Source organism: Buteo buteo, chromosome 17 (genome assembly GCF_964188355.1).
Source record: "Buteo buteo chromosome 17, bButBut1.hap1.1, whole genome shotgun sequence".
Lineage (NCBI taxonomy): Eukaryota > Metazoa > Chordata > Aves > Accipitriformes > Accipitridae > Buteo > Buteo buteo.
The window spans coordinates 7,742,358-7,765,699 of NC_134187.1; the positions used below are offsets into that span (position 1 = coordinate 7,742,358).

The following is a 23,342-nucleotide window of genomic DNA, read 5'->3' on the forward strand; positions in this document are numbered from 1 at the left end:
ATGCAGTCCCAGGGACTTGACTACCTTTAGGCCACATCTGGGCTCTTACCTGCACATACATCTGTAGACTTCATTATTTATTTGGCAAGTGCTTGAAATGAGAGGCTGCGTATGAATACAAAGGAAGAAAGCTGAAAGAATTACTTGAAGTCTTAGCTTTAAGCATCTGTAATTCACTCATAGGTAAGCATAAACACCACTACCTGTGTTTTATTACAAGTTTGTTTAACAGCATGGTCAGTACCAATTGATGTGGAACTTGATATGGGATTGCACAACAGTTCCCATTCCCTTCCCAAAATACTGAAATAGCGGATGTTCTGTGACGGAACGGGTTATTAGTTAGGACATGAAATTTTTCCAGTTTTTCTAGAGAGGCAGTACTGGCTAAAGTTAGATTGTATGAAGGAGAAGGAAAGAAATAGCATGCACATCCTTTCCAGTAAAAGTAATTGGGTCAGGACTAAATTTTCAGTCATTTTTACTTCTTTAAATCTTGCATCTATTAAACTGTTGGCAGCTGTTATTTGTGACCTGTTAAAGCTTTTTATAGCTATTTGAAATAACTTATCAGAGCAGGGATTCAGGATTACAGAATACATGGGTATCTGATGATTGCAGTCACCAGAGAAGGAGTTAGGTGGTACAAATCTGGAAAGCTTGGCATCTAGCGTGCTGGTTCCTTTTGAAAATCTGGTCCCATAAGAGAGTGCTGAGGTCTTCTGAAAAACTGTCCTCTAGTGTAAAAGTCTGTCTGTCTTTCTTGTTTATCATAGGTGATCAAGCACGTACCTTTTTTTTGCAATCAGGTCTACCAGCTTCAATCCTTGCTGAAATATGGTAAGGTATTATTTACTTTTTTTTTCTTTTTTTAAGATAGGAGATACATAGCATTCAAATACTACCTTTAGTATGTTGTGTTGTCTCAAACAGGCTTTCAGCAGTCAAAGTAGGAGTGTTGTCTGAATCATTGTTTTAATTTTCTTAAATTTAGAGGAAGGATTGAGCCCATATGTGTACCAACACTTAACTAAAAAGCAGTATCTTTTAAAATCTTTCTTATGATGTTAATTCAAATTGGATGATATTGAACACAGCCTTTTTAAACTATAGTAAGTGCTTGAAACAAAAACTGATGATAAATTGCAAGGCTTTCATAGAGGGAAGTGCCTGTTGGATTGCCGCAAAGGTAATTGTTAAGCCTTGTCTTCATATTTTAAATAATAATATGGAAAAAGAGGTAAAAAATAACACTTTAAATAATAATATGGAAAAAGAGGTAAATAATGGGTTAATGAATTGCTGGAGATACCAAACTGAATGATGTTTGAAATACTAGTAACCACTAAAAAATGGCAATAAGATTAAGTGTGGGAAAAATTATATGCTACTAAACTGGGAGTGAAAAATACACTGAAAGTAGAAGAAGAGGGAAAAAAAAAATCTAAAGCCACAGAAAATGTTATAACACAGTTGTAATACACTGTAAGATACCAACCAATGCTGTAATACAGGAACTGGAAGAAGAGCTGTTCTTTGCAGCAGATATGTGATGATTGCAAGACTTGAAACAGACATTTTTTTCTTTGTAACTCCTTGGTCTTCACTAGAATACTGTGTTCATTTGGGGGTACTTGGTTGTTATCAAGATGTACATATGCTAAAAGACACGGAGTGGAGGCTCATAATAATTAAGAACTCACTTGTGAAAGAATATTAAACTAACTAAATGCAAAGTTAGTTTCTTCTTCAGACACTTAAAGTGCCTAGAAAAGAGCTGTAGAGAAATTTTTGTGGGGGGCTTTAGAGTTTAATACTGAATAGTAACAGAATGAAATTGAAAATGTAGCTTAATATTAAGTCTGATTATTTTTTTTTTCTCCTAAATATATTTACATTCATGTGCCTGGTCCTCGCATGTTTTAGTACCAGTAAGATTTCATATTTTCTGTCTGACCAGAAATTTTGTCAGTTTATGTATGCACTGTTGCATATATTTCCTGTTGTGTTTGAGTTCCTTTGACACTTTTCCAAATAAAGATAGTGTGGCTGTCAGGCTTAAAAAACCCACAACACTCTTTGTGAATTAATGGAGTTTTCATAGTGGTATATAGTGCCTTTAGCAGGTTTCTGCATCCTCCCATTTTCAGATTCTTCCATTAATTCCTTACATTACGAGACATTAATTTAAAATAATTAGTCTGGCTAGTAGCATAGAAAAAAGCATAGCAGAGGCATGCAGCAGGGGCAACAGGTGTATCCACTGAGCAGGAGACTACTGCTTTTCCTAGTGTCTTCCTACTTTCTCAGGTGTTAAGTATTTAATATATAGCAACTTTAAAACTGAACTCTGCAGAAGGCTACCAAGGGGGTAGTCAAACTTCTCCAACTTCTGAGAGTTTGAATGTTGTCAAAAGTAGAAAATCTATAAATGGTTGCAATAAGTTTCTTGTTTTCTTGTACAAAACAAGTAAATAAATCTGATAGAAAAGCTTCTTGTTAAGTGAAAAAGTTAAATTTGCATTTCTTCCTTGTGGGCTTTTCTAATTTTATTTTGTTTTGTTTGTAAGGACACTATCGGACCTGAACAAGGATGGAAAAATGGATCAACAGGAGTTCTCTATAGCCATGAAACTCATCAAGCTGAAATTGCAAGGACAGCACTTGCCTGCGGTTCTCCCTCCTGTCATGAAACAAACTCCAGTATTTTCGCCACTAATGTCAGCTCGCTTTGGTACTTATGAATATATAATTACTTAGTGTTCGGAGGTAAAAAACCACAGTTAATTGCAGCCACATACAAGCATTAATCTGACCACGACAGTTGAGTGAATCAGTGAAAAAGACCCAAGGATATTCTGATTTAGGAAATTCACAAAGTTACTTTCTTGACATTTTTTATAATTTCATTCTTTGAAGACACTTAATAATAAAGGAAAACCTTCTATTGAATTTTGACAAGGTGCAAGAAGGCCATTCACATCTGTCATCTGACTTTCAGGCTTTCATCTCGTACTGGTGGTCTTTTTTTGTCTCCCTCCTACTCATTCACCTGTTTGTACTTGGGGTTTGTAAAGGTGAACTTAGTAAAGGTCAAAGTTTTGGTAGAACACTTATTTTAAATATTTTTTCAAAATTAATCAGGTTGTCTATTTTGGTTATATGATCAGTTGAATAGAATTATTTTAACTTTTTTTCCCTTTCTGATGGTGTTTTGGGATTCAGTGCATGCCTGTTGCTGTTTTGTTGTTTTGTGGAACAAAATATATGTAATGACTTCAGCTGGATTACAAAATTAGTGCATACTTCTATGCTGAAATTAAATACATGCATATATTAATTACATACACAATTTAAAATGTCTGCCCATCGCTAAATTTTGTGTGTTTGCATACAAGTGTATGCATTTATAGATAGCTATGATTGGCATACAATTAATTCCTATTAACCTTCCATCATCTCATCTGCATGCTGTTGTCTTCCACGAGATTCAGCCAGTAATTCAAGTGCCCTTATTTGCTTCAGGCAACTGCCTTAAAGAAACCATTTGCTAGGCATGGGTCCCAAAGTACGGACTTTTCACCCGTATGGATTCTTCCAACGTTGACACTTGCAAGAGACTTGATTCAGAAACAGTATCAGCTTCTCCCTGTAGAGGATTGTCACAACTTTTGAGTTGCATTGTAATTCTGTCTCAGGGGCCAGACATGGAAAGGCTTCTTGAAGAACTAGTTATAACTGCAATTATAGAAAACTAGATCTTATTCTTTGGTGAAATACTAGCTAAATCTACCTTGAGAATGAATTGCTTGTAAGGATTTTTTTTTTTTTTTTTTTTTTTAGTTCATGTTCTTCAGTATATTTTCTACTGTGAGCTGTCTTGTCTAAACTTTTAGAGAAAAAGTAAATGTTATACACAAGCATCTATTTTAACTCATTGTATCTCTGGACACAGGTTGCTTTATGTATTTTCTCCCTAGCATAATGGACCCAATTTCTTGCTGGAGCCTCTGCAATATTAAATCATGAATTGTTGGATTTTGCTCTAGGAATGGGTAGTATGCCAAATCTGTCCATGCCAACGTCTATGTCTACGATCACACCATTAGCTCCCATGTCTCTGACCTCCATGACTTCCATTCCTCCTTTGGTTATCTCTGCTCCCCTGGTGCCTTCTGTCAGTACCTCCTCGTTGCCAAATGGAACATCCAGCCTTCTGCAGCCTTTATCCATACCTTTCTCTTCAAGTAAGTATAGTACAGTCCAGTACTTGCTTTCAGAATTGTGAATCCTATTTTCTCTGGCTAATTCCAGACAGGAATGCTAATTTTTGCATGCAAGTTAAAAAAAAATAAAACTATATTTTTTCCAAAGTTCACATTTGTCAAATCAGTTCTAACTGGTTAATCTTAACAACAAGGCACTGATTAGCTTTTCTTACTTCTCTCAAAGCCTTGAGTGTTTATTAGAAAGCATTACGTTATACCCAGTTGCTTTACAGTTTTTTGTTTTTTTGTTTGTTTGTTTGTTTGTTTCAGCGCTGCCTCATACTGGTTCTTTAGGTCCCATGGCAGGAGGGTTTGGTGGTACTAGTATGCAGAAGGCACAGTCACTAATCGATTTAGGATCTAGCAGGTATGAAAGTTAAGTTTAAAATGGTTATATCTTAAACTTAAGTAGTATATCTTCCAAAACTTATAGAGCATTTCTATTTTCTAAGTATATTCATTAAAAATTAGTCTATCTAATATGACCTACCAAGTCTGAAAACAGATTGTTTTGATATGCACAATAAATAATATTTTCAGTTAATCTGACAAAACTATCCGAAGTAGGTGAGGAGTTCAAATGAGAGAAAGTGGTGCCAAAAAGAAGGGAAAGTACCTCATTAGGAAGTAGAAGTGAAACTTACCAAGTGGTTTTAAAAGCAATGTTTATGGATTGATGTGCTCCATTCATTATAGAGGGCACCATGAAATTAGCAGGCATGTAAGGATAGTATTTGTTATAAATATTTATGTGTGAATTTGATTTATGAATAATAGAAGATTATGAATCCTTGTAATCAGCTGCTGTGTTTCACTGATTTTAGAGCTTTGCCATAGACAAAGTGAGGGACTAGGCTTATCTATCAATTGGGCATCCAGGGAACAGTCTCCCAAATGACAATCCAGAGAGCATCACAGCCCCAGCTCCGTTCCAGAAGGTGACTCAGAAGTACCTGTACCTCTTCGCTGCTGATACAAGGCATCTAGAATGAACGCATGTCTAACTTTGGGCTCCTCATACAGACAGACACCTGATACTAGCAGATGTTCAATAAGATGATTGTAGGCATCGTGTGTGCCTGTAATCATCTTGCTGTTTTTTTCTTCTTTTTTAATTAGAAAGCTTTCTTTTGCTGGTGTTGTAGTGTTGCAAAGTAGCTCTTCTTCAGTGTTACTGTTGACAGCATTTTCACCATCATGTTACCTAATTCTATGCAAAGGATGTCTATCCAGCATCATGCCCCAAAGGCTTTGTTTATATCAGCATTCTTTACTTTATTGCCGTGGATAACACTGCAAATAGTTTTTTACTTGGCAGAGTAGGGGATTACCTTAAACAAGGCAGGCTGGATGCACCTGGTTTTGTCTGATCTTCAAAGATGGGACACTATGAAAATGCTGGGAGTTGCAGGTGGAAGTTTTATAGGTGTAACTAAGCGCTCCATCAAGTGCTATTCTACAGAAACTGAATGAGTTGGAAAAACTCCATTCAGCCTGTCATTGTCACTAATAAAAAGAATAGGTAGAGATGGAATATAATGGCTTTAGCAGCTGATTTTAGTTGTGAGTTTTTCAGATAAATTTATATGCTCATGGTTATTCATTTGCGTACCTCTTAAAGTTACTTAGACATCGCCCAATGCTTCATAGCCCTTGTAAACATTCTTGTGAAAGTTGAGATGTTTTTCTATGGTTTCCAATAGTATTACGTTGCAGTGGTGGACCGAATGTGGCGTAAGTGTCTGTGATACCAAGGGAACAGGATCTTGAATTCAAGAGTTTCATTTTAGATATGTGTCCTTACTTTCACAGTAAAATTCCTTATTAGTGATGAAAATATTTGTAGCAAGTTAGCAGAGGAAGAACTTTGTGGAAGTTGTTTCATGTTACCAGAAGATATTACATATCTTCTGTTCCAGTACCTGTTTATTATTAAGCCAAGTAACTTTGAGTTCTCTCTCTCTCTCTCTCTCATTGTATTACAGTTCAAATTCTTCCTCTAGTGCTTCACTAGCTGGTAATTCACCAAAGATTGCATCCTCAGACTGGGCAGTTCCTCAGGCCTCCAGATTAAAATACAGACAGAAATTTAACAGTCTTGATAAAAGTATGAGTGGCTATTTATCAGGTGAGTATGGCATTTGCTGTGGAGGGGGAAAACCAGCAGTGTTTTCTGCCTCTGGAATGTCGCAGGCTGAGGGGTGGAATCCCAGTTTGGGATTTGACTTCCATATGAAATAAAAGACGAAATTGTTGACATTCAGACCTATGCAGGAGAGAATGAGTTTTGGCTACTGGTTCCAGTCAGCCGAGAAATGGAAATAGCTATCAGTTTATTGGCCTGGGCTCTGTGTTAGACCTGGAGGGGCCTGAGGAGGCAGCAGTCTCCCCAGGTAGACTGGGGAAGCTGCTGCAGCAGCAGTCAAGGGGAAGAAGAGAAGAGTGGCAGTTGTGGGATCTAACTAGAAGAGCCTGAGAACCATAAGGCTGGGGAAGTTAGCTCCATCAAGTCAGCAATCATTCTCTAAACGTCACTCTTTGGACTGAAACTCTTTCTTATGACTTGTAAACTGGGGGACATCTCACAACCATTTTTGTGCCATGTGCTGCTATGCATATGTATTTGTAATTGCTTAGATATTTGGGCTTTATCTTTTCAAAGAAAACAATTCAGGAAAGACACTGCAGCCATTGATGGGAATTTTTCAAAAGTAATTTAAGGGAGTCATTCCTTGTTGACTTTCAGTGACATTTGTGCTGTGCCATGGCATTATGGTGGTTTCGAAAGACTTCACACAAAGTTAGTAACTGAGTTTTATGAAAGTTCTTATAAAACTGGATAACTCGCTGTAATGCAGCGAGTAGAGTGCTGGTCAAACAGTTAGTAGATGTAAAGTCAGTATGTATGTCTGTATCTGACTATGTTTCCCGTTTTCAATAAGCACTTGCCAAGCCTTTGCCTCAGTTTCCTAGCCTACAAAAAAGGAGGCTAGTTCTCCCTTTCAAGAAAGGGACTCAATGCTTTTTATCTTCTTCAGTTGATTTTGGGCTGAAGGTTTAATCGTCCTGCCTGGAAAGGTATACAGTTCTGTGCTATCAAAGGAAAGCTGGCAGCTTTCCAGCATGCTAGCTCAAGCTTTAGGTAGACAGTCAGCTGTGCTTTCATAACAACTGTGGGGATTACCATAAATATCCATTTTTCATGTCACTTTTTCTGTTAGGTGCTCCGAGTGAAAAAAAGTACACAAGAATACTTACATCTTTATTGTGTTCAGGTTGTAATGCCTGTTGTTAAGCTGAGAAGTAAAGCCAACTGTCATCCACTGATGAAAATGGATTAGATAATATTAAAAATAAACATGCCCCAGTTCATGACCTATTTTTTTGCTACATGTGAGTCTTAGTTCAAAGTATTTATTTTTACTAAAATCTTTTTCACTAAGGATTTCAAGCAAGGAATGCCCTTCTGCAATCAAACCTTTCACAGACTCAGCTGGCTACTATTTGGTAAGTTTAGTTACTGGTTATGAATTCAGCACATTTATGGTGTTAAGAGAGGTAAATATACTTTATTTAATAAGAAATGATGAAGGGACACCGTAGATCTAAAATCATAAACTGAAACTAAGCTACTTCTTAAACGAGTTTGTTCATTAGTACATTTTCAAAAGACACCTTGACATAATATAGTTCATTTTTTCACTTTTTAGTGTGTGTTAAAGTCCATATAATAGTACAGATATTAATTTCAATTTCTGATTCAGTGATGCACTAGTTTAGCTGAGATGAGGATTTGTTCATTTTAAAAGTAGGATTCTGACATCAAGCTTGTTAGTTTTAAAATATAGAGAAAGATTAAAAATAAAGTAACCCTTCAGATTTTTAGAGTTTTACTGCAGTTCCCATAAAGGTATTTGCATATTACACGTTTGTTAAGACTTGCTTTTACTGTGGTGATGGAAATGGTTACAGTTGTCTGAAGGCTTGAATAATCTGCCCTGCTAGATATGGTAGTTTGAACTACGCCTTCAGACATAACTCAGATGTAAAATATACTGGCCCTAGAGAATTCACAATGACTTGGTGCTTTGCATCTCTTTCTGAGGTCCCTTTCTTCTTTGTCTTTATCCCAGGGCAGTTATTTGTTTGTCTCTAGCAGCAGCAAGCTGAAATACTCCTTATTATTTATTCAACTTGTTTGGTTGCATGCTGTGAGGGTAAAAAAGGGAGCGTTGGGTTGTCTTCCTGCACTCTGGAGTATGGGGAAATAAAGCAGGTATATAGTGACTGTTTTCCTCCTGGGTGCCTAGCCTGAATATGTCAGCAGCCAATGTGAAGAGGTCTGTGTACTCATGTAGAGGATTAAGAGCCCAAATTTCAGTTCTGTCCAAAGTGAGGAATTACAAATATTTCTACCAGGGTACCATATTCATGGTAATTACTGTAATAATGGTACTGTTATGTGTGAATAGTCCTGGTCTTTGAACATAATAAAAATCTTGTTTCATCATCTCCTGCTTTTGTTTTTCACTGTGGGGTGTGTGTGGGTGATGGGGTATTTTTGTTTGTTTTGTTGCTTCCCTTTTGGTTTTAAGTAGCTGGGTTTTTTAACTGACTTTTTTTTTTTTTTTTTTTTATCAAGCAGTTATTTTATTAAGCATTTCACTTAAGTGCAGTCTAAGGACGCATTCTTACAATTGTATCCACATAGATAGTCCTTTGAGAAAGGTTCCTGCTTTCTTGCCTGCATCTCTGGAAACATTTCACTGGTTTCCCACCCACCCCACCACCCTGGTTGTGTGGGAAGCATTTTGTAGGCTAATGATATGATTGTGTAGTTTGCCTTCTCCTTAGAGGGGGTAGGTGATCCTTTTCCTACCCATTGCAAGGTACTCTGGGGCAGCTCACATCTTCCTTGCACTGTTGAGGAGACACAAGGGGAAAAAAGATTTCTATGCAAAGGTTCCTGTTGTAGAATTTGATGTAATTTTATATAATGTTTTCTTTTGCTTTAAAAATATTGGAAAAAGTGGTTTCTAGCATTTTGAGCTGGTTAAGAACAGTCCTGGATTCTCTTCCCAGCTCTTCTCTTGGTGATACAGTAAATCAAGAGATGTCTCTTAACCTTTCCTGTCCTTTTTGCTGTATTTTACGAAAGCATCTGAATAGCAGTATATTATTAAACAAAATAATATCTTTCTTCATCAACTGTTCATGTTATTAATTGTAATTATTTTTACCAGAACATTTCCCAGGAATTCTCTATTTTAAAAATTATTTTTACAGTAAATTGTTTCAGCTGTCATTTGTGAGTGATTCTAATTGTGGTTCTAATTATTATTGCTGTTAAAACTGTGCAGGTCACTAGCTGATATTGATGGAGATGGACAGCTGAAAGCTGATGAGTTTGTGTTAGCCATGCACCTAACTGATATGGCCAAAGCTGGACAACCTCTGCCACTAACTCTGCCTCTTGAACTGGTACCACCTTCTTTCAGGTATATCACTGAGGGCAGTGAAACATAATATATTTTCAACGGAAGTGTTTTATACAAAGAAAATAACTGTGTTATTTCTCTAACAATGGTGGGGTTCTTTTCCCTCCAGGAGTGGAAAATGTACTGAAAATATAAATGGAACTCTGCCATCTTACCAGCCTGTGCAAGAGGAGGAGCCACAGAAAAAACAGCCAGGTAAAATAGGGTTCACATTCTTAATGTATAGGGCTGTCTTTGAAGGGTACTGAAAACTTTAGAAAGTGGAAGACATAATCAAATTCCTAGGGAGCTTCATTTCAGGAGCTAGATCCCTTCTAACTTGTTAAAGGTTGTTAAGTGGATGTTGTCAGTGTATTACATCTAATAGAATTGAGAAGGCAGAGATGGGGGCTATTTTTAGCTGTAGGAAAGGAAAAGTGTGCTGATTAATAATGTATTTTGGAAAAGAAATCCTTCATGGCCAAATACTACCATGCTACTGCAATTTTTTTCAGTTGAAAGTTCCTGGCATTACTTTGTTCTGGACATTTTGAAAGCAAGGAGTTCCAATGTAGCTTAATTCTCTGAAAACTAGATGCAATCTGCACATAACGTAGATTCTACTATTGACTCCCTGATGCTACCAGCAAAGGTCTCTTACATGCACGCTGCAAGACATGACTTGCCTCTCTTTTTGTAAGAGTGGTTGCTGGGAGCCTAAACCATTCCTTTGTATCTCTTTTTATCCTATACTGCAATAATTGAGCTTGATCCTGTTTTGTTTTCTGCTGTTTTTAATTCTAGGAGCTCATATAGGGAACACCCTTAAAAACTAAGTTCTTTCTCTGTGTGTTAATGTTTCTTGCACATTGGGAAATCTTTTTAACAGAAGATAGTCTTCTCCTAGCTTATAAAAGCTGTTCTTTTATGTTTCTGCTAAAATTCAAGTCATTTTCGTGGTTGGTTTTAAATTACAACTTTTTTTTTTTTTTTTTTTGCAATTGGAGTAGACTTAGAAAAATTTAAAGGAAAATAAAAATAATACTTTAACAAATGCAAGATGCTTATATCATCCATGACCCAACAACCTGAGCTTGCCAAAAATAAAGTATCTATCTTTAGTGGCGTAACTGAGGTACTTGTTTGAGAGCAGTGTTTTGCACAGGACAGAAATAACTACCTTTCCTTATTTTAGTGACGTTTGAGGACAAAAGGAAAGCCAACTATGAGAGAGGAAATATGGAGCTGGAAAAACGCCGTCAGGTCTTGTTGGAGCAGCAGCAGAGAGAGGCTGAACGTAAGGCTCAGAAAGAAAGAGAAGAACAAGAGCGAAGAGAGAGGGAACGTCAGGAACAGGAACGGAAAAAACAACTCGAAATGGAAAGGCAGCTGGAGAGACAACGAGAGTTGGAAAGACAAAGGGAAGAAGAAAGGAGGAAAGAAATAGAAAGGCGGGAGGTTGTTTTCTTGAAATTATTTTTTAATCCTTTAAGGAATATGTACATGCATACAGTATCCACTTGACAGAGCATTCAGGATTTCAGTGCTGGCTTTGGTTCTGTCTCCTCGCATGGCTATTGGCAAGTTGTCTTGGAGATAGAACATCATTTCTGTCTGAAAACATCATGTCTGTTATAAATTAATCAACTGTTGGTATAGGCTGAAGATTTTCAGATACTTCATAGGACAGATGACATTTTCTTGGACAGATTTCTTGGATTTATACAAGATTGTACTGAATGCATAACTGATAATATTTTGACAGTTGAACTGGAGACAAATTTGCTTCTACTTGGTGTCTCAGCGCATGCATAAGACTTGCATATTTTATCTAGTTCTGTGAAATACTCAAAGAAGGTTATGAGCAATATCAGTCAATGTGCTCATTTATGGGCAGTATTCCAAGCTAAACGGACTTTCTCTCTGAATTATGTAGCTTTTCTTCATCCAGAGTTAGGAGCATGGCATGAAGAATGTTACAGGATCACTTCCTCCATTCTTTGATGCTGAAGTATATAAGAGCACTTTACAAAAATCATTATGTTGTGTTCCTGTTACGCTACTTAAAAATAGAGCACATTATATTAAATCATGGTCTCCGAGTTCTGCATCGCCGTTGTAATTTAAGGTAATGTAACTTTTCTGCAGGCAGCAAAGCAAGAACTTGAGCGCCAGCGACGATTGGAATGGGAGAGAATTCGTCGCCAAGAACTTCTTAATCAACGTAACAGGGAACAAGAAGAAATAGTCAAGTTGACCTCTAAAAAGAAGAGCCTTAATCTTGAATTAGAAGCCCTGGTAAGACAGAAATTTCACTACACATCTTGAAATACAGTATTTTGAAGTACGCAAATCTTAGAATATACATTAATGACCCACTAGGAGTTTCACTCTGTGTTGGATGACAAATCTAAAGCAGACACTTTGGGTTGTTTAAAAGAATTGATCATGATCTCATCTGCCCACAGATTTAGTGGAGAAGCAATTTTTGCCCTATGTGGTATAATTTGTCTCTGATTTCTTTCTAGACGGACAAACATCAGCAAATCTCAGGCAGATTGGAAGACATTCGAAGCAAAAAGCAAATGCGAAAAACTGAACTGGAGGCTTTAGATAAGAAATATGACCAAGGAATCATGGAAGTCAAGCAACTACAACAACAGCTTCAGGTTTGGAACTTTCTGTTAAGCTTGTAGTTTTCCTTTACTTCCTATTCTGTGTTTCTGTGATGCTGTTGATAATAAATACATCCCCATAGGATGTGGAAAGAGGAAATGGGCAAGGCCATCAACATTGCAGAGGTTTTTAGTTTTATTTGTGGTGTTAAATGATTATAGGTACTACAAAAAGCTGATAGTTGAATGAGGACAGCTGTTAATACCTCAGCTCTTCTTTTGTGAACTGATAATAGTGACTTCTCTTTAACAATGAATTCTTTTATGGCTCCAGACTCAAGTTTTTCTGAGGACTGTTTTCCTGTATGCAGAGCAAGTTGGTCTTTGGGCTGAATTACTTGCTGCTCCTTTTTCTTTTTTTCTCTTTGAATAGCAAGACATGAATTATTTCAGATCAGTTTATTACCATAAATTATCCTCTACTATATTTTTATGTAATTCTCCTGCACATCAGGGAGATTTCTTTTCATGTTCCTGTGTGTCACAGAAAGTTATTGGTTTGTTAGGCTTGGGGCAGTCAACTTAAATGTTCTCATGATAATATTTACACTTTTAGTGTGTCTGTTAATTTTTTTTTTCCAGCTGTGTTAATGTTTTTGGGTCAAAAAGCATTAAATTTTAATAGAATTTATATTGAGAGTATAAAAGTCATTTTTCCCCTACCTCATAATGATAACTTGCATCCACATTTCATTAACATTAGTTGAAGTTATGTTTGAAAATTCACCCATTTTTACTTACTGATTTACAAACAATATTAAAAATTTGTTATGTTCTCTTCAATATCTACAGGAGTATCAGAATAAACTAATCTATTTAGTTCCTGAAAAGCAGTTGTTAAGTGAAAGAATTAAAAATGCTCAACTTGAAAACACTCAGAGTAAGTGCCTGCAAATGAATTCTCTTCTGTTTGCATTGCTGGCTTTTCATCACTTCTAAAAAAGGCTGAAGGATACAGAGATGTTAATCGCATGTTCACTTTTGTATCTCTTCAGCTAGTGCCATCTTAGCATTGTTTTATCTGTATTCCATTATTTCCTTCATGTTCTAAATAAGGGGCAAACAAACACGTTTTTGCGAGAGAGCGCAGATTTTGCTTGAAACTTTATTTATATGGACTACACAGTCCACAGATATTATTACACCTTGTCTTTTTTTAGTAGCGTAGACTCAAGGGAGTTCGTTTATGTAAAATTTACACTGGTCTTTACATCAAATCACACTAGAAGTCCCTGTCTAGAGAAGCTTGCTGTGAATTGGTCTGATCTTAGAAAAAACAACTTGCAAATTATTCTGTATATATTACATGTAATGCCTGCATGTCTCAGATAGGCATTGGGGCCATTTCTTTGTGCTGTATACAAACAGGAAGGTAAATCAAGGAATTTTTGTGAGGAAAGAGATTGGGAATGTGTGTGTATTAGGAAAATAACAAAATAATGAGTGAAAGCAGAAGTCCTTGTAAAATTACTTGTCTTTCCTTATGCAGGTACAGGAATCAGTTCAGTGCACGAGAAATCCCTAGAAAAGGAAGAATTGTGCCAAAGACTTAAGGAACAACTAGATGCCCTTGAGAAAGAAACTGCTTCTAAACTTGCTGAAATGGATGTGTTTAACAGTCAGCTTAAGGTACATGCATTATCTAAATACTTAAGTCTTACACCAGTAAGCAGTATCTTTATTTCTCCATCCAGTCAAAGATTGGTGGCACTTCTACCAGGCTTCCAAAAAGCTTTCCCCAACTTCCAATGTCAAATAAGAATTACCAAAAGTTTTGGAGTAAATGATGCAATAAAAATGCACTTAAAACTGTTTCTAACATACTAAAATATGGATCTCTTGCTAACCATTGCTTTGCATGAATCCACTGTTGCTCACTCTCAACTTTTGCCTTCTAGAATTTGTTTTGATTTAGAATTGAAGTTTTTCAGGCCCTTGCAAATTCTGTTCTTGCAGTACTGAGGTTATATTGGCTACTATTTTTGAACTGCGGAATGAAAATTTAACTTTTATTGAAAGAAGCACTTGGTTCATAGTACATTGTACAAGATCTGGCAGGAGACTTAGGTATTGTTCTAAAAGTAAGCATAGGCCACTTACCTGTGTAGAAGTTAAGAAATATTGACCACTGGCTCTGAAGGCTTTTTTTTGTTTCAGAGGCAACTCTTGACTTGCCTAAAAATGCATGCGACTCTCAGGCATGGTAGCATGCATCCACTTTATTTACCAACTTACTCCTAGTGGCACTGATGTGAACTTGATTCTTAATTGATGGATTTATGCTGGGCCAGTGTGAGGGCTCTGCACTCTCCAATAAAAAGAACACAAAAATTTGTAAACATTTAAGGAGTTTCTTTTCTTTTTAAAAAATAGCTACATACAACATGTATTTTTAGTTACTTGTTTATTGCATGGCTTGCTGTGTTCAGTGGCTGCATCTAATACTCAGTCTTCCCTAAAATATGTTTTTCAAAATACAGTGCAAAGAGTAATTGGCTTTTTATCTACCTTATCTTACAGTGTGAGAATATGGATGATTCTGTTCTTCAGTGCCTTTTGTCTCTGCTAAGCTGTCTCAACAACCTCTTCCTCTTACTTAAGGTTATTTTCTAATCTTTGGCTCTTTTGGTTTTTAATTATTTCGCAATTTTTCTCTGCTTACTTTTTCTGTTTGGATGTACAACTTCTATTAAATAAATTTTCCTAAAAGAAAATCGATAAGCTCTTTTTCTTTCTGCTAGCTTTTACATCCTTTTAAAGACTTAACATTTTCTCACCTGCTTAGAAATCCAAACTGCAAAATACTGATAGCCATTTTATTTCTTTATAGACTATGTTCACTAAGTTGTTTTACCCAGATATTTTTATTTTTAGTTAAGGTAACATCAACCAAAAAAATATTGTCTTAGATGGAAATAGAGTCTTCTCCCACTTTTCCATCTGTTGCTCTCTACCTGTATCAGTATATCTTAAGCTGTGAGTCAGGTATATGAATTCTCATCCAAGTTTAAAAGTCTAGAAGTAGCATCAATATCCAGAATATGACATACGACATGGCAAATGCAATGCTATTAAACCTGCAGATTAACCCAGTACTAAAACCTACTTGCTGTTTTTCCTCAACACTGCTTTTGTCTGCTGGGGTCAGAAATCTGATTTTGAGAATAATTTATGAGGAAAAAAAAATCATAATTACTTAACTAACCTTCCCATTTTACATAAGGATTATTCTGTCCTTAAATCAAAGGTATAAGAGTTTTTATAATGCAAGTTTGTTTCCACAGTGATCCTCAATTTCTATGCAAAATGAGAAGAAAAAGTATTCTCAGCTGAATAAGTTTGGGGAAAAATTGTAGTTAATTGCTTGATTTAGTTTGTTGCTACAGAGACTTTCACTGACACAGAAATCTTGTTACCTTGCCCTTTTCATAGAAATTTTACAGTATCTCTTAGGCAACATGATTATTGGTAGAGGTGCATATTGTAGTGGTAATAGGTCATTCTTAATTGTTTTATGTGCATTTATGAGATCTGATATGAAAAGTCAGGGTATGCCTGTTGCATTGCTCAGTGTGTATAAATAGGATTCCTAAGAAAAAATACTGTAGTATCTTACAGATGTTTTGTAACATGGTGAAGTACCATTTAAAGTAATTCTATTATTGTTGATTTTTTTTTCTTCTGTAAATTTAATTATCCTAAAGATTCATGCTGATTTTCTGCTGTGAAAAAGTTTGTTACCAGAGGGACATGGCATAGGAATTGAAGGATGTGTTTGAAAGAAAAAGAGTAAAACTGTATTTGCAAATACAGGAAAACTCCAGACTGAGTTAGTGTCTTTAGGCTATGACTTCCCACAGTGGTAAGCCTGCTGGATATTTTATGAAGTTTTTCTGCTTTAAATATGGGACTGATCGTTCAGAAAGCATTGCAAAGGCGAGCACCCTGCTGGAGGGATGCATTCTCAGGTTTATGGTATTGTGTTGGCTTTCAGTTGAAGTCTGCCTCCTTGTCGTTATTTAAAATATGCTTCATTGCATTCTGTGTCCTTAGATGATGTTGTGTTTGAACACTGGGTTTTATATCTTCCCTTCTCCTCTGTCGTATTTGCCATTTCCAGCAGGTGTATGACTGGAAGGGCTCTTTGAAAGCCTAAGTTACGTCAAAGCCTTTGCAAACCTGCCATTTACTTTTATACTTCTGTTTATTTGACTTTCTTTACAGTGACCTCCAAGGACTATTAATAACTTAAAATTACTTTGCCTATTTGTATTAAAACTTGGTTCACAAAGCATTAAAATGCCTGGATGCTTTTCTTGAATGATTGGCTTTGTTCCTTGTGATGTACTTAATTGCATTTCCTCCTTAGGACCTGAGAGAAAGTTACAGCACACAGCAATTAGCCTTGGAGCAGCTCCACAGGATCAAACAGGACAAAATAAGAGAGGTAGAAAAAAGAAGAGCTGAACTTGCACAGAAAAAGCGACTAGAAGATGAGGCTGCAAGGTACCATGTCTGAATGTATCAGCGTAGCAGTTTTTAAAGCAGAATAATGCTGTGGTGACTTTTAAGACACTGATTGTATTAAATGGGAGGTCTAATCAGTAAAAATACATCCTATTGAGTTGCCTTAGAGGAAACATTTTATATGGGGTACCACTGGTATAAGATGGTTTGAATTTCCTCCTTCCAATCTGTTTTTATCTTCTTTTTTAAAAAAAACCTTTTAGTTCAGATTTGATGCATAAATAAACCAAGTAGTCACTTTTGCTATTAAGATTTTTAGCTCCTGTAATAGATAATCCTCACACATTTAAAATTCCTCATATATTCTGCATTGTTTTACTGGCCTCAAAACTTCTGACCTATTTCCTTAAAAGCACTTCTGACTGAACAGTTACTAGGTTTTTTTGTCACGTGTGCGGACAGTTGTGAGATTGATACTTAAGACAATAGGAAGGGCATGGACTGCTTAATTCCTATGTTACTCTTGAAAGCTGGATTAGTGAGCAAACTTTGAGTTTTAAACATGGTTCCTTTTTTAGGAGGACAATGAGAAAATTCATATATATGTTTGAGAGGATCATCCCTTCACATATATGGTCCTGGTTTTGCTCAGCCCAGCCTTGTATCAAGCACTCAAACTTTTACTGTCCTCAGCTCTTGGTTTCTCATGGTCTTGTTCCCAACTAGTTTTGTTTTCTTTTCTTTACTGATCAAGAAACCTTAGTTTCTAGGGTTCGATTGTGGCTGTATTAAGATGCTACTCTGTTTTTCCTCTTTCCAGACCTTCTGCTATCAGCTACCTATTTTGTGCTTAGCAGCCCTGGATTGAAACAGTGCCAGAGAGGGTGGATGCGTGCTCTTGGAGGGCAGCCCTCAGCTCTGGATTTGCTTTGGTCTACTAGTTTGCGCTTCACATTCAGAGAATTGCTGTGTTTTGTCTTTTTAATTTGAGAGAGGTTTTCAGTGATTCATATTTGCTTTGACTGTTTTTAATGAAACAGAGCTAGTGACCTTGTAGTATGTGTGGTCTTAACTCATGGTGTTAATTCACGACAGCATTTTTTCTACAACAGTGTGTTGGAGTTTCATAACATTTGTGACAGTCCCTTTAAGAGAACCATATGCCGTATGTATGGTGATATCTGTTCATTTTTCTGTTGAACATAGCTATATGATAAGAGTAACAACATTACTGCACAGCTCCTACTAGATCCTGTCATGTGCTTGAAAACACAGTAAAATGACCATCAGATGAGTGGACCTCCCCCAGTGATTTGATGAAGCAGTCTCCCCTAGGCATGGTCCCTCTTCAACAACCTCTTCAGAAGGTGGTCCAAAGGGTTAGGTCCGCTCTTTTCAGAAGAAAGGTCTTGACAGCTAAAATACAATGATTTTTAAGAGCATTGAATTGGATAATAACTTCTTTGGAGAGATGAGACACAGGATAAAATCTGAATCATTTCAGAGAATACAGTCAGATTTCCAGATTCTGTCCGCTGAAGAGCGTGGCAGTGGCAGGGATAATCATATTGAATAGATTACAACTGCTGAAGGCAAAAAACTCAAGCAGCGAAGATCACTATGCAAAGGCTTTTTTTATGTATGTACCAGAGTGAAATTTTCTTAATCTGTTTGAAAATCTTGGTTTCCAATTACGACATTTCGATACTACGTTGGTGGACAGCTTAAAAGCACCTTTGTTCAATTAACAGATCACTTCTTGCTCATCAGGATGTGGGTGAGGAGAAGTGCTTGTGGAGGCCCTGCACAAGTAACCACATGGCAGTGTTTCTATACCAAGAATTTTAATCTATTTGTTATTTATATATGAAATATACTGGCACTTATGTTAAGGCAAAGCATGGTCTCCTGTGGGAGAGCTTATTGACCAGAGAGGAGAGTGATCAATGTCATAGACTCAGTTTACTGACAAGTGCAGTCGATTACTCTATAAGCACAATCTTTTTCATTTTTATATGAATGTTCTCCTACGTCTCTCTCATTCCTTTTTTTCAGGAAAGCAAAACGGGAGAAGGAGAACCGATGGCAGGAAAATATCCGAAGGGAAGAAGAAGAGAAAAAGAAGCGATTGGAGGAAGAACGAATGCAGGAAAAAGTTCAAGAAAAGCTGAAAGCTGAAGAAGCAGCTGCTCTGATGAGAGAAAGGGAAAATAAGCAACAGCTTCATGCAGAGGAGGAGAAAAATAGGCAAGCCACAATCTTGAGGGAGACAGAACAACAAAGGCAGAGGCAACTGGAAGAAGATAAAAGAAAGCAAGAACAAATTGCAAAAGAAGCTGAGGAGAGGCATAAGCAGAATGAAGAAATAAAGAAGATAAAAGAAGTGACCAACTCTCAAGAGGTGGAGAAACGCACTTCCAAATTAAACATAAATGAGAAATTTGCAGATCTGTTGAAACCAACAGAGGGTAAAAGTCTTAAGCCACCCTGGAAGAATGAAGGTAATCTTAGTCTGTTAGATTTTTTGCTTTAATGGTTCTTACTTTCCTGAGTGTTATTTCATTCTTAAATGTGTTATTGTTAATGTGACAGTATGGCAGGCTTATTGTGTAAAATACTATTTAAAAAAAAAAAAGAAAACCACAACCAGCAATGTTTCATGTCTTTAGTTCATTATAAATCATCCTATTATCTTAGGTTAATTCTATCAGTTTTCAGCACCAATGACTCTGATGACAAATCTTCCAGTGATCATGGTCAAAAAATCACAAATGCTGGAAACAGTAATATTTTAGCTTTTTCCTAAGGCCTGCTCTTTCTGTCATTAAAGTGGAATGCTAATACGGAGGAGTTTTGTTCAGTGATTGAGTGGATGGGCAGGTAATGCTCAGCAAAGTGATTTATTAACATTGAAATCTAGCTTATTTCTGCATTACTCAATGCCTCTCATTAAAAAACAAAGAACAGAATGACTAAATGTAACTCTAGTTATGGGACTTTGAAAAGTACTGGTTTAACAATATTTTCGCTAAAGGCAGTTTTGATTACTTCCATCCTTCGTTAGTTCTTGTCAGTTTTTATTAGCCATTTTTATCAGTGAGTTCAGCAAGAATCAAATTAGAACAGTGCTGAAAGATATTCGCAAACCTCAGCTGTATCTTGTAAAACATTCACTGTTAGCAACGACAGTCACAGACTTGGAGAACAGAGACGCAAAGAAAATAGAAATCATGATATTTTGCTATTTTAGGTTTCTAGGTAAAATCTTCACCCATGCTGCTAAACACTTATTGTGCAACAGTGGTATCTTTTCAACTTGGAAAATTACAATTGTGTTAAACGAGACTATATTAAAGCACTGGCTTAGCCAGAGCAGTTTGACAAGGAAAGATGAGAAGATAAAGATGTCATTTTTTTGCTTCAGTAGACAATGCATTTTATTGTCTGTGTTACATTTACTATGATTGGCATGTTAAACTCTTGCACTGTATGCATCCCATCAGCCTGCTGCAGCTGGTGATCTCCTTTGATACTTGCATAGTGTCTGGGGCAAGAACTGTTCTCATACGTTCATACATGTTGCTTAGAATGATGGGGCTCCAACTAAGTGCATGTGTTTGAGCTGTATCAAAACAGTAACTTGTTTTCTTATCCTTTCAGGCAATGCAGTTAGTGTCTCAGAGTCTAGGAGTTCAGTTGCCTTGGTAAATTACAGAGCTTTATATCCATTTGAAGCAAGGAATCATGATGAGATGAGCTTTAATACTGGGGATATAATTCAGGTAAGATTTGCCATTCACATTTAACTTGCAAAAATCACTGCCGCCCTTTCCCCAGCCTTGAGATACATAAGGTCTTAAATGTCAAAAGCATTACGCTGATATGTTTTAAGGCTTACTCAAGGTTTAAATTGGATTGCCTTTTTTTCTTTTTTTTTTTTTTTTTTTTAAAACAGGTGGCATTAGGATTAGTTCAGCCCCAAAAAATCTTTCTTTGGATCTTACGCATCATAGAGGTGTTGAGAATCTGTTTAAGATAACAGTAGTGAATGCGAAACATAAACTTTCTAAAATTAGTAGATCAGGAATGATATAGTTGTTGCAGTTCGTTGTTCATATACAACTTGGCCTCTTAAGTGTCTGCTTGAAATTTAAGCCTGTGTTCTGGTTTCGGCTGGGATAGAGTTAATTTTCTTTCTAGTAGCTGGTATAATGCTATGTTTTTGATTCAGTATGAGAATAAAGTTGATAACACATTGATGTTTTCAGTTGTTGCTGAGTAGTATTTATACCAAGTCAAGGATTTTTCAGCTTCTCGTGGCCAGCCAGCAAGAAGGCTGGAGGGGCACAAGAAGTTGGGAGGGGACACAGCTGGAACAGCTGACCCAAACTGGCCAAAAGGATATTCTATACCATCTGACATCATGCCCAGTATATATAAACTGGGGGGAGTTGGCCTGGGGGGATCGCTGATCGGGAACTAATTGGGCATTGGTCGGCCAGTGGTGAGCAATTGCATTGTGCATCACTTGTTTTGTATATTCCAATCCTTTCATTATTGTTATTATTATTATTTTCTTCCTTTCTGTTCTATTAAATTGTTCTTATCTCAACCCACAAGTTTTACTTTTTTTCTTGATTCTCTCCCCTATCCTACTCGGGGGGAGGGCGGGGGGAGTGAGTGAGTGGCTGCATGGTGCTTAGTTGCTGGCTGGGGTTAAACCATGACAGCATAGTAAATAGAGGCATGAATTATTAATTAATGGCATTTGAATTAAAATAAAACTATTTATTTAACAAGTAGATGTGAAAGGTTCATCTGAATCTTAATACCATTTTCTAATGTGTTGTTAACATAGACTCTGCCTTTTGTTGGCTGGTCCTTTATAAATGATCCCTCAGGCAGATATCTATAGTAGTTTATTCTTTCTAGCACTTTTCTGGATTCAGCTGAATATGCTGTCTACAATATTACAGCAGGACCATAGGATTGGAAATGTCTTCTTGCATCTCAGTTGAAATGTGTGTTATTTCATGTACTTATATCACTTGTCAGCATACATGTTTTTGAAAGCACGTGCGTTCAGGTGGACTTGTGCAAACTGATTTAAAACTGTGGTAATACAATTAGTATATATGTATCTAATGTATAAGTACATATGGTTCCTCCTCATTCATACTGTAAGTCATATAGGTAGGTGACAAGGGAGAATTTACAAAGCAATGTGGTACAAAATATTAAAACAAATATTAGCCTTCAGTTTGTTAGTGTTAAATCATTATTTGCATTTTCATACCAATGAAGCATGGAAGAGGGAACAAGAGAAGTAGGTTTTGTTTTGGCTTCTGTCTCAGATATAATTAACTGTGCCATTTAACTACTGATAACTTATTTTAGAAATAGCCTAACAGCTGCCGCCTCCTCCTCTTATACCCCAAACCTCTAAGCTAACTAGCTGATAGTATTTGATGAGCTGCTAATTTTTAGCTAATTTTGACTGATTTGCTAATTTGCAGCATAATGGAGGCTTCAGCATTGCTATGAATAAGGATGGTCTGTACTTAATCATATAGTAAATAACAGAATTTTTGCACGTGTTTTGGATGCAGTCAAATGACACAATTATATCTGGAAGCAGAACTGCAGCAGTTGTTTTCGTGTGCTGCTAGGCTCACCAGCCGCCGCCTCTTGGCTGCGTGTTCAGCAAAATACAACACTGCACCGTAATTTTTGGCAAGTCAGAGTGGCTCCAGGTATAGTACATGATCCCCAATGTGCATGTTCGGGGCCCATTTGAAGGAATGTAATGTCTTTGAGGCCTGTCTCTACCTGTGTCTAAAACCAGGGCAATTGCATCATAACCCTTGTTTCTTGAACAGGGCAAAATCAGCTCAGCTCTGAAAGGGAAGAGAATGAAAATGCTGATCCGTGTATGAGTGCTGCTCGCACTGCTCAATTCAGAGTGCCAGCAGGTGCTGACGCACTAGATGCGTGCTAGATACCCTGTTTGTTTCACGCTGCTAATTGTGTTTTCTTTGTATTTATCCTCCTGTCCATAGGTTGATGAAAAAACTGTAGGAGAGCCTGGTTGGCTTTATGGGAGTTTTCAAGGACATTTTGGTTGGTTTCCATGCAATTATGTAGAAAAAATAGCAGAAAGAGAAAAATCTGTATCTCCTAAGAAGGCCTTACTTCCTCCTACAGTATCTTTATCTACTACCTCAGCTGCTTCGGAGTGAGTTTTTGTTACGTTTGTGTCAAAATTGCTTTTTCTAAATTTAGCTAACGCATAATGTGCTGTATAGTTTCATTTGGTGTTTGTTCTTAAAATATAAATGCACAAAACTTACTGAAGAACCTACCTGAAAGTCTTAGTTTGGAAATTTTAAGTATTTGATAGTCTGTTTCACATTGTATAGAGTATCTGTTTTATATATGTTTTTCTTAAAAAAAAA

At 36.7% G+C, this 23,342-nt stretch overlaps 1 protein-coding gene across 4 annotated transcripts in view; it reads left to right on the forward strand.

Annotated features, from left to right (window-relative positions):
• ITSN2 (intersectin 2) overlaps positions 1-23,342 on the forward strand; it is an 86,327-nt gene that overhangs the window by 34,290 nt on the left and 28,695 nt on the right. For 3 of the 4 annotated variants that reach the window (XM_075049026.1, XM_075049028.1, XM_075049027.1), the window contains exons 4-20: positions 777-840; positions 2,571-2,734; positions 4,050-4,247; positions 4,539-4,635; positions 6,254-6,396; positions 7,712-7,775; positions 9,629-9,766; positions 9,876-9,961; positions 10,941-11,203; positions 11,894-12,043; positions 12,274-12,414; positions 13,213-13,300; positions 13,910-14,049; positions 16,790-16,926; positions 18,943-19,388; positions 20,548-20,669; positions 22,947-23,122. In XM_075049026.1, coding sequence (XP_074905127.1) covers positions 777-840; positions 2,571-2,734; positions 4,050-4,247; positions 4,539-4,635; positions 6,254-6,396; positions 7,712-7,775; positions 9,629-9,766; positions 9,876-9,961; positions 10,941-11,203; positions 11,894-12,043; positions 12,274-12,414; positions 13,213-13,300; positions 13,910-14,049; positions 16,790-16,926; positions 18,943-19,388; positions 20,548-20,669; positions 22,947-23,122 — 2,617 coding nt within the window. Of the gene's footprint in view, positions 1-776; positions 841-2,570; positions 2,735-4,049; positions 4,248-4,538; positions 4,636-6,253; positions 6,397-7,711; positions 7,776-9,628; positions 9,767-9,875; positions 9,962-10,940; positions 11,204-11,893; positions 12,044-12,273; positions 12,415-13,212; positions 13,301-13,909; positions 14,050-14,940; positions 15,022-16,789; positions 16,927-18,942; positions 19,389-20,547; positions 20,670-22,946; positions 23,123-23,342 lie in introns of all 4 variants that reach the window. The other variant, XM_075049029.1, reaches the window with a different exon arrangement.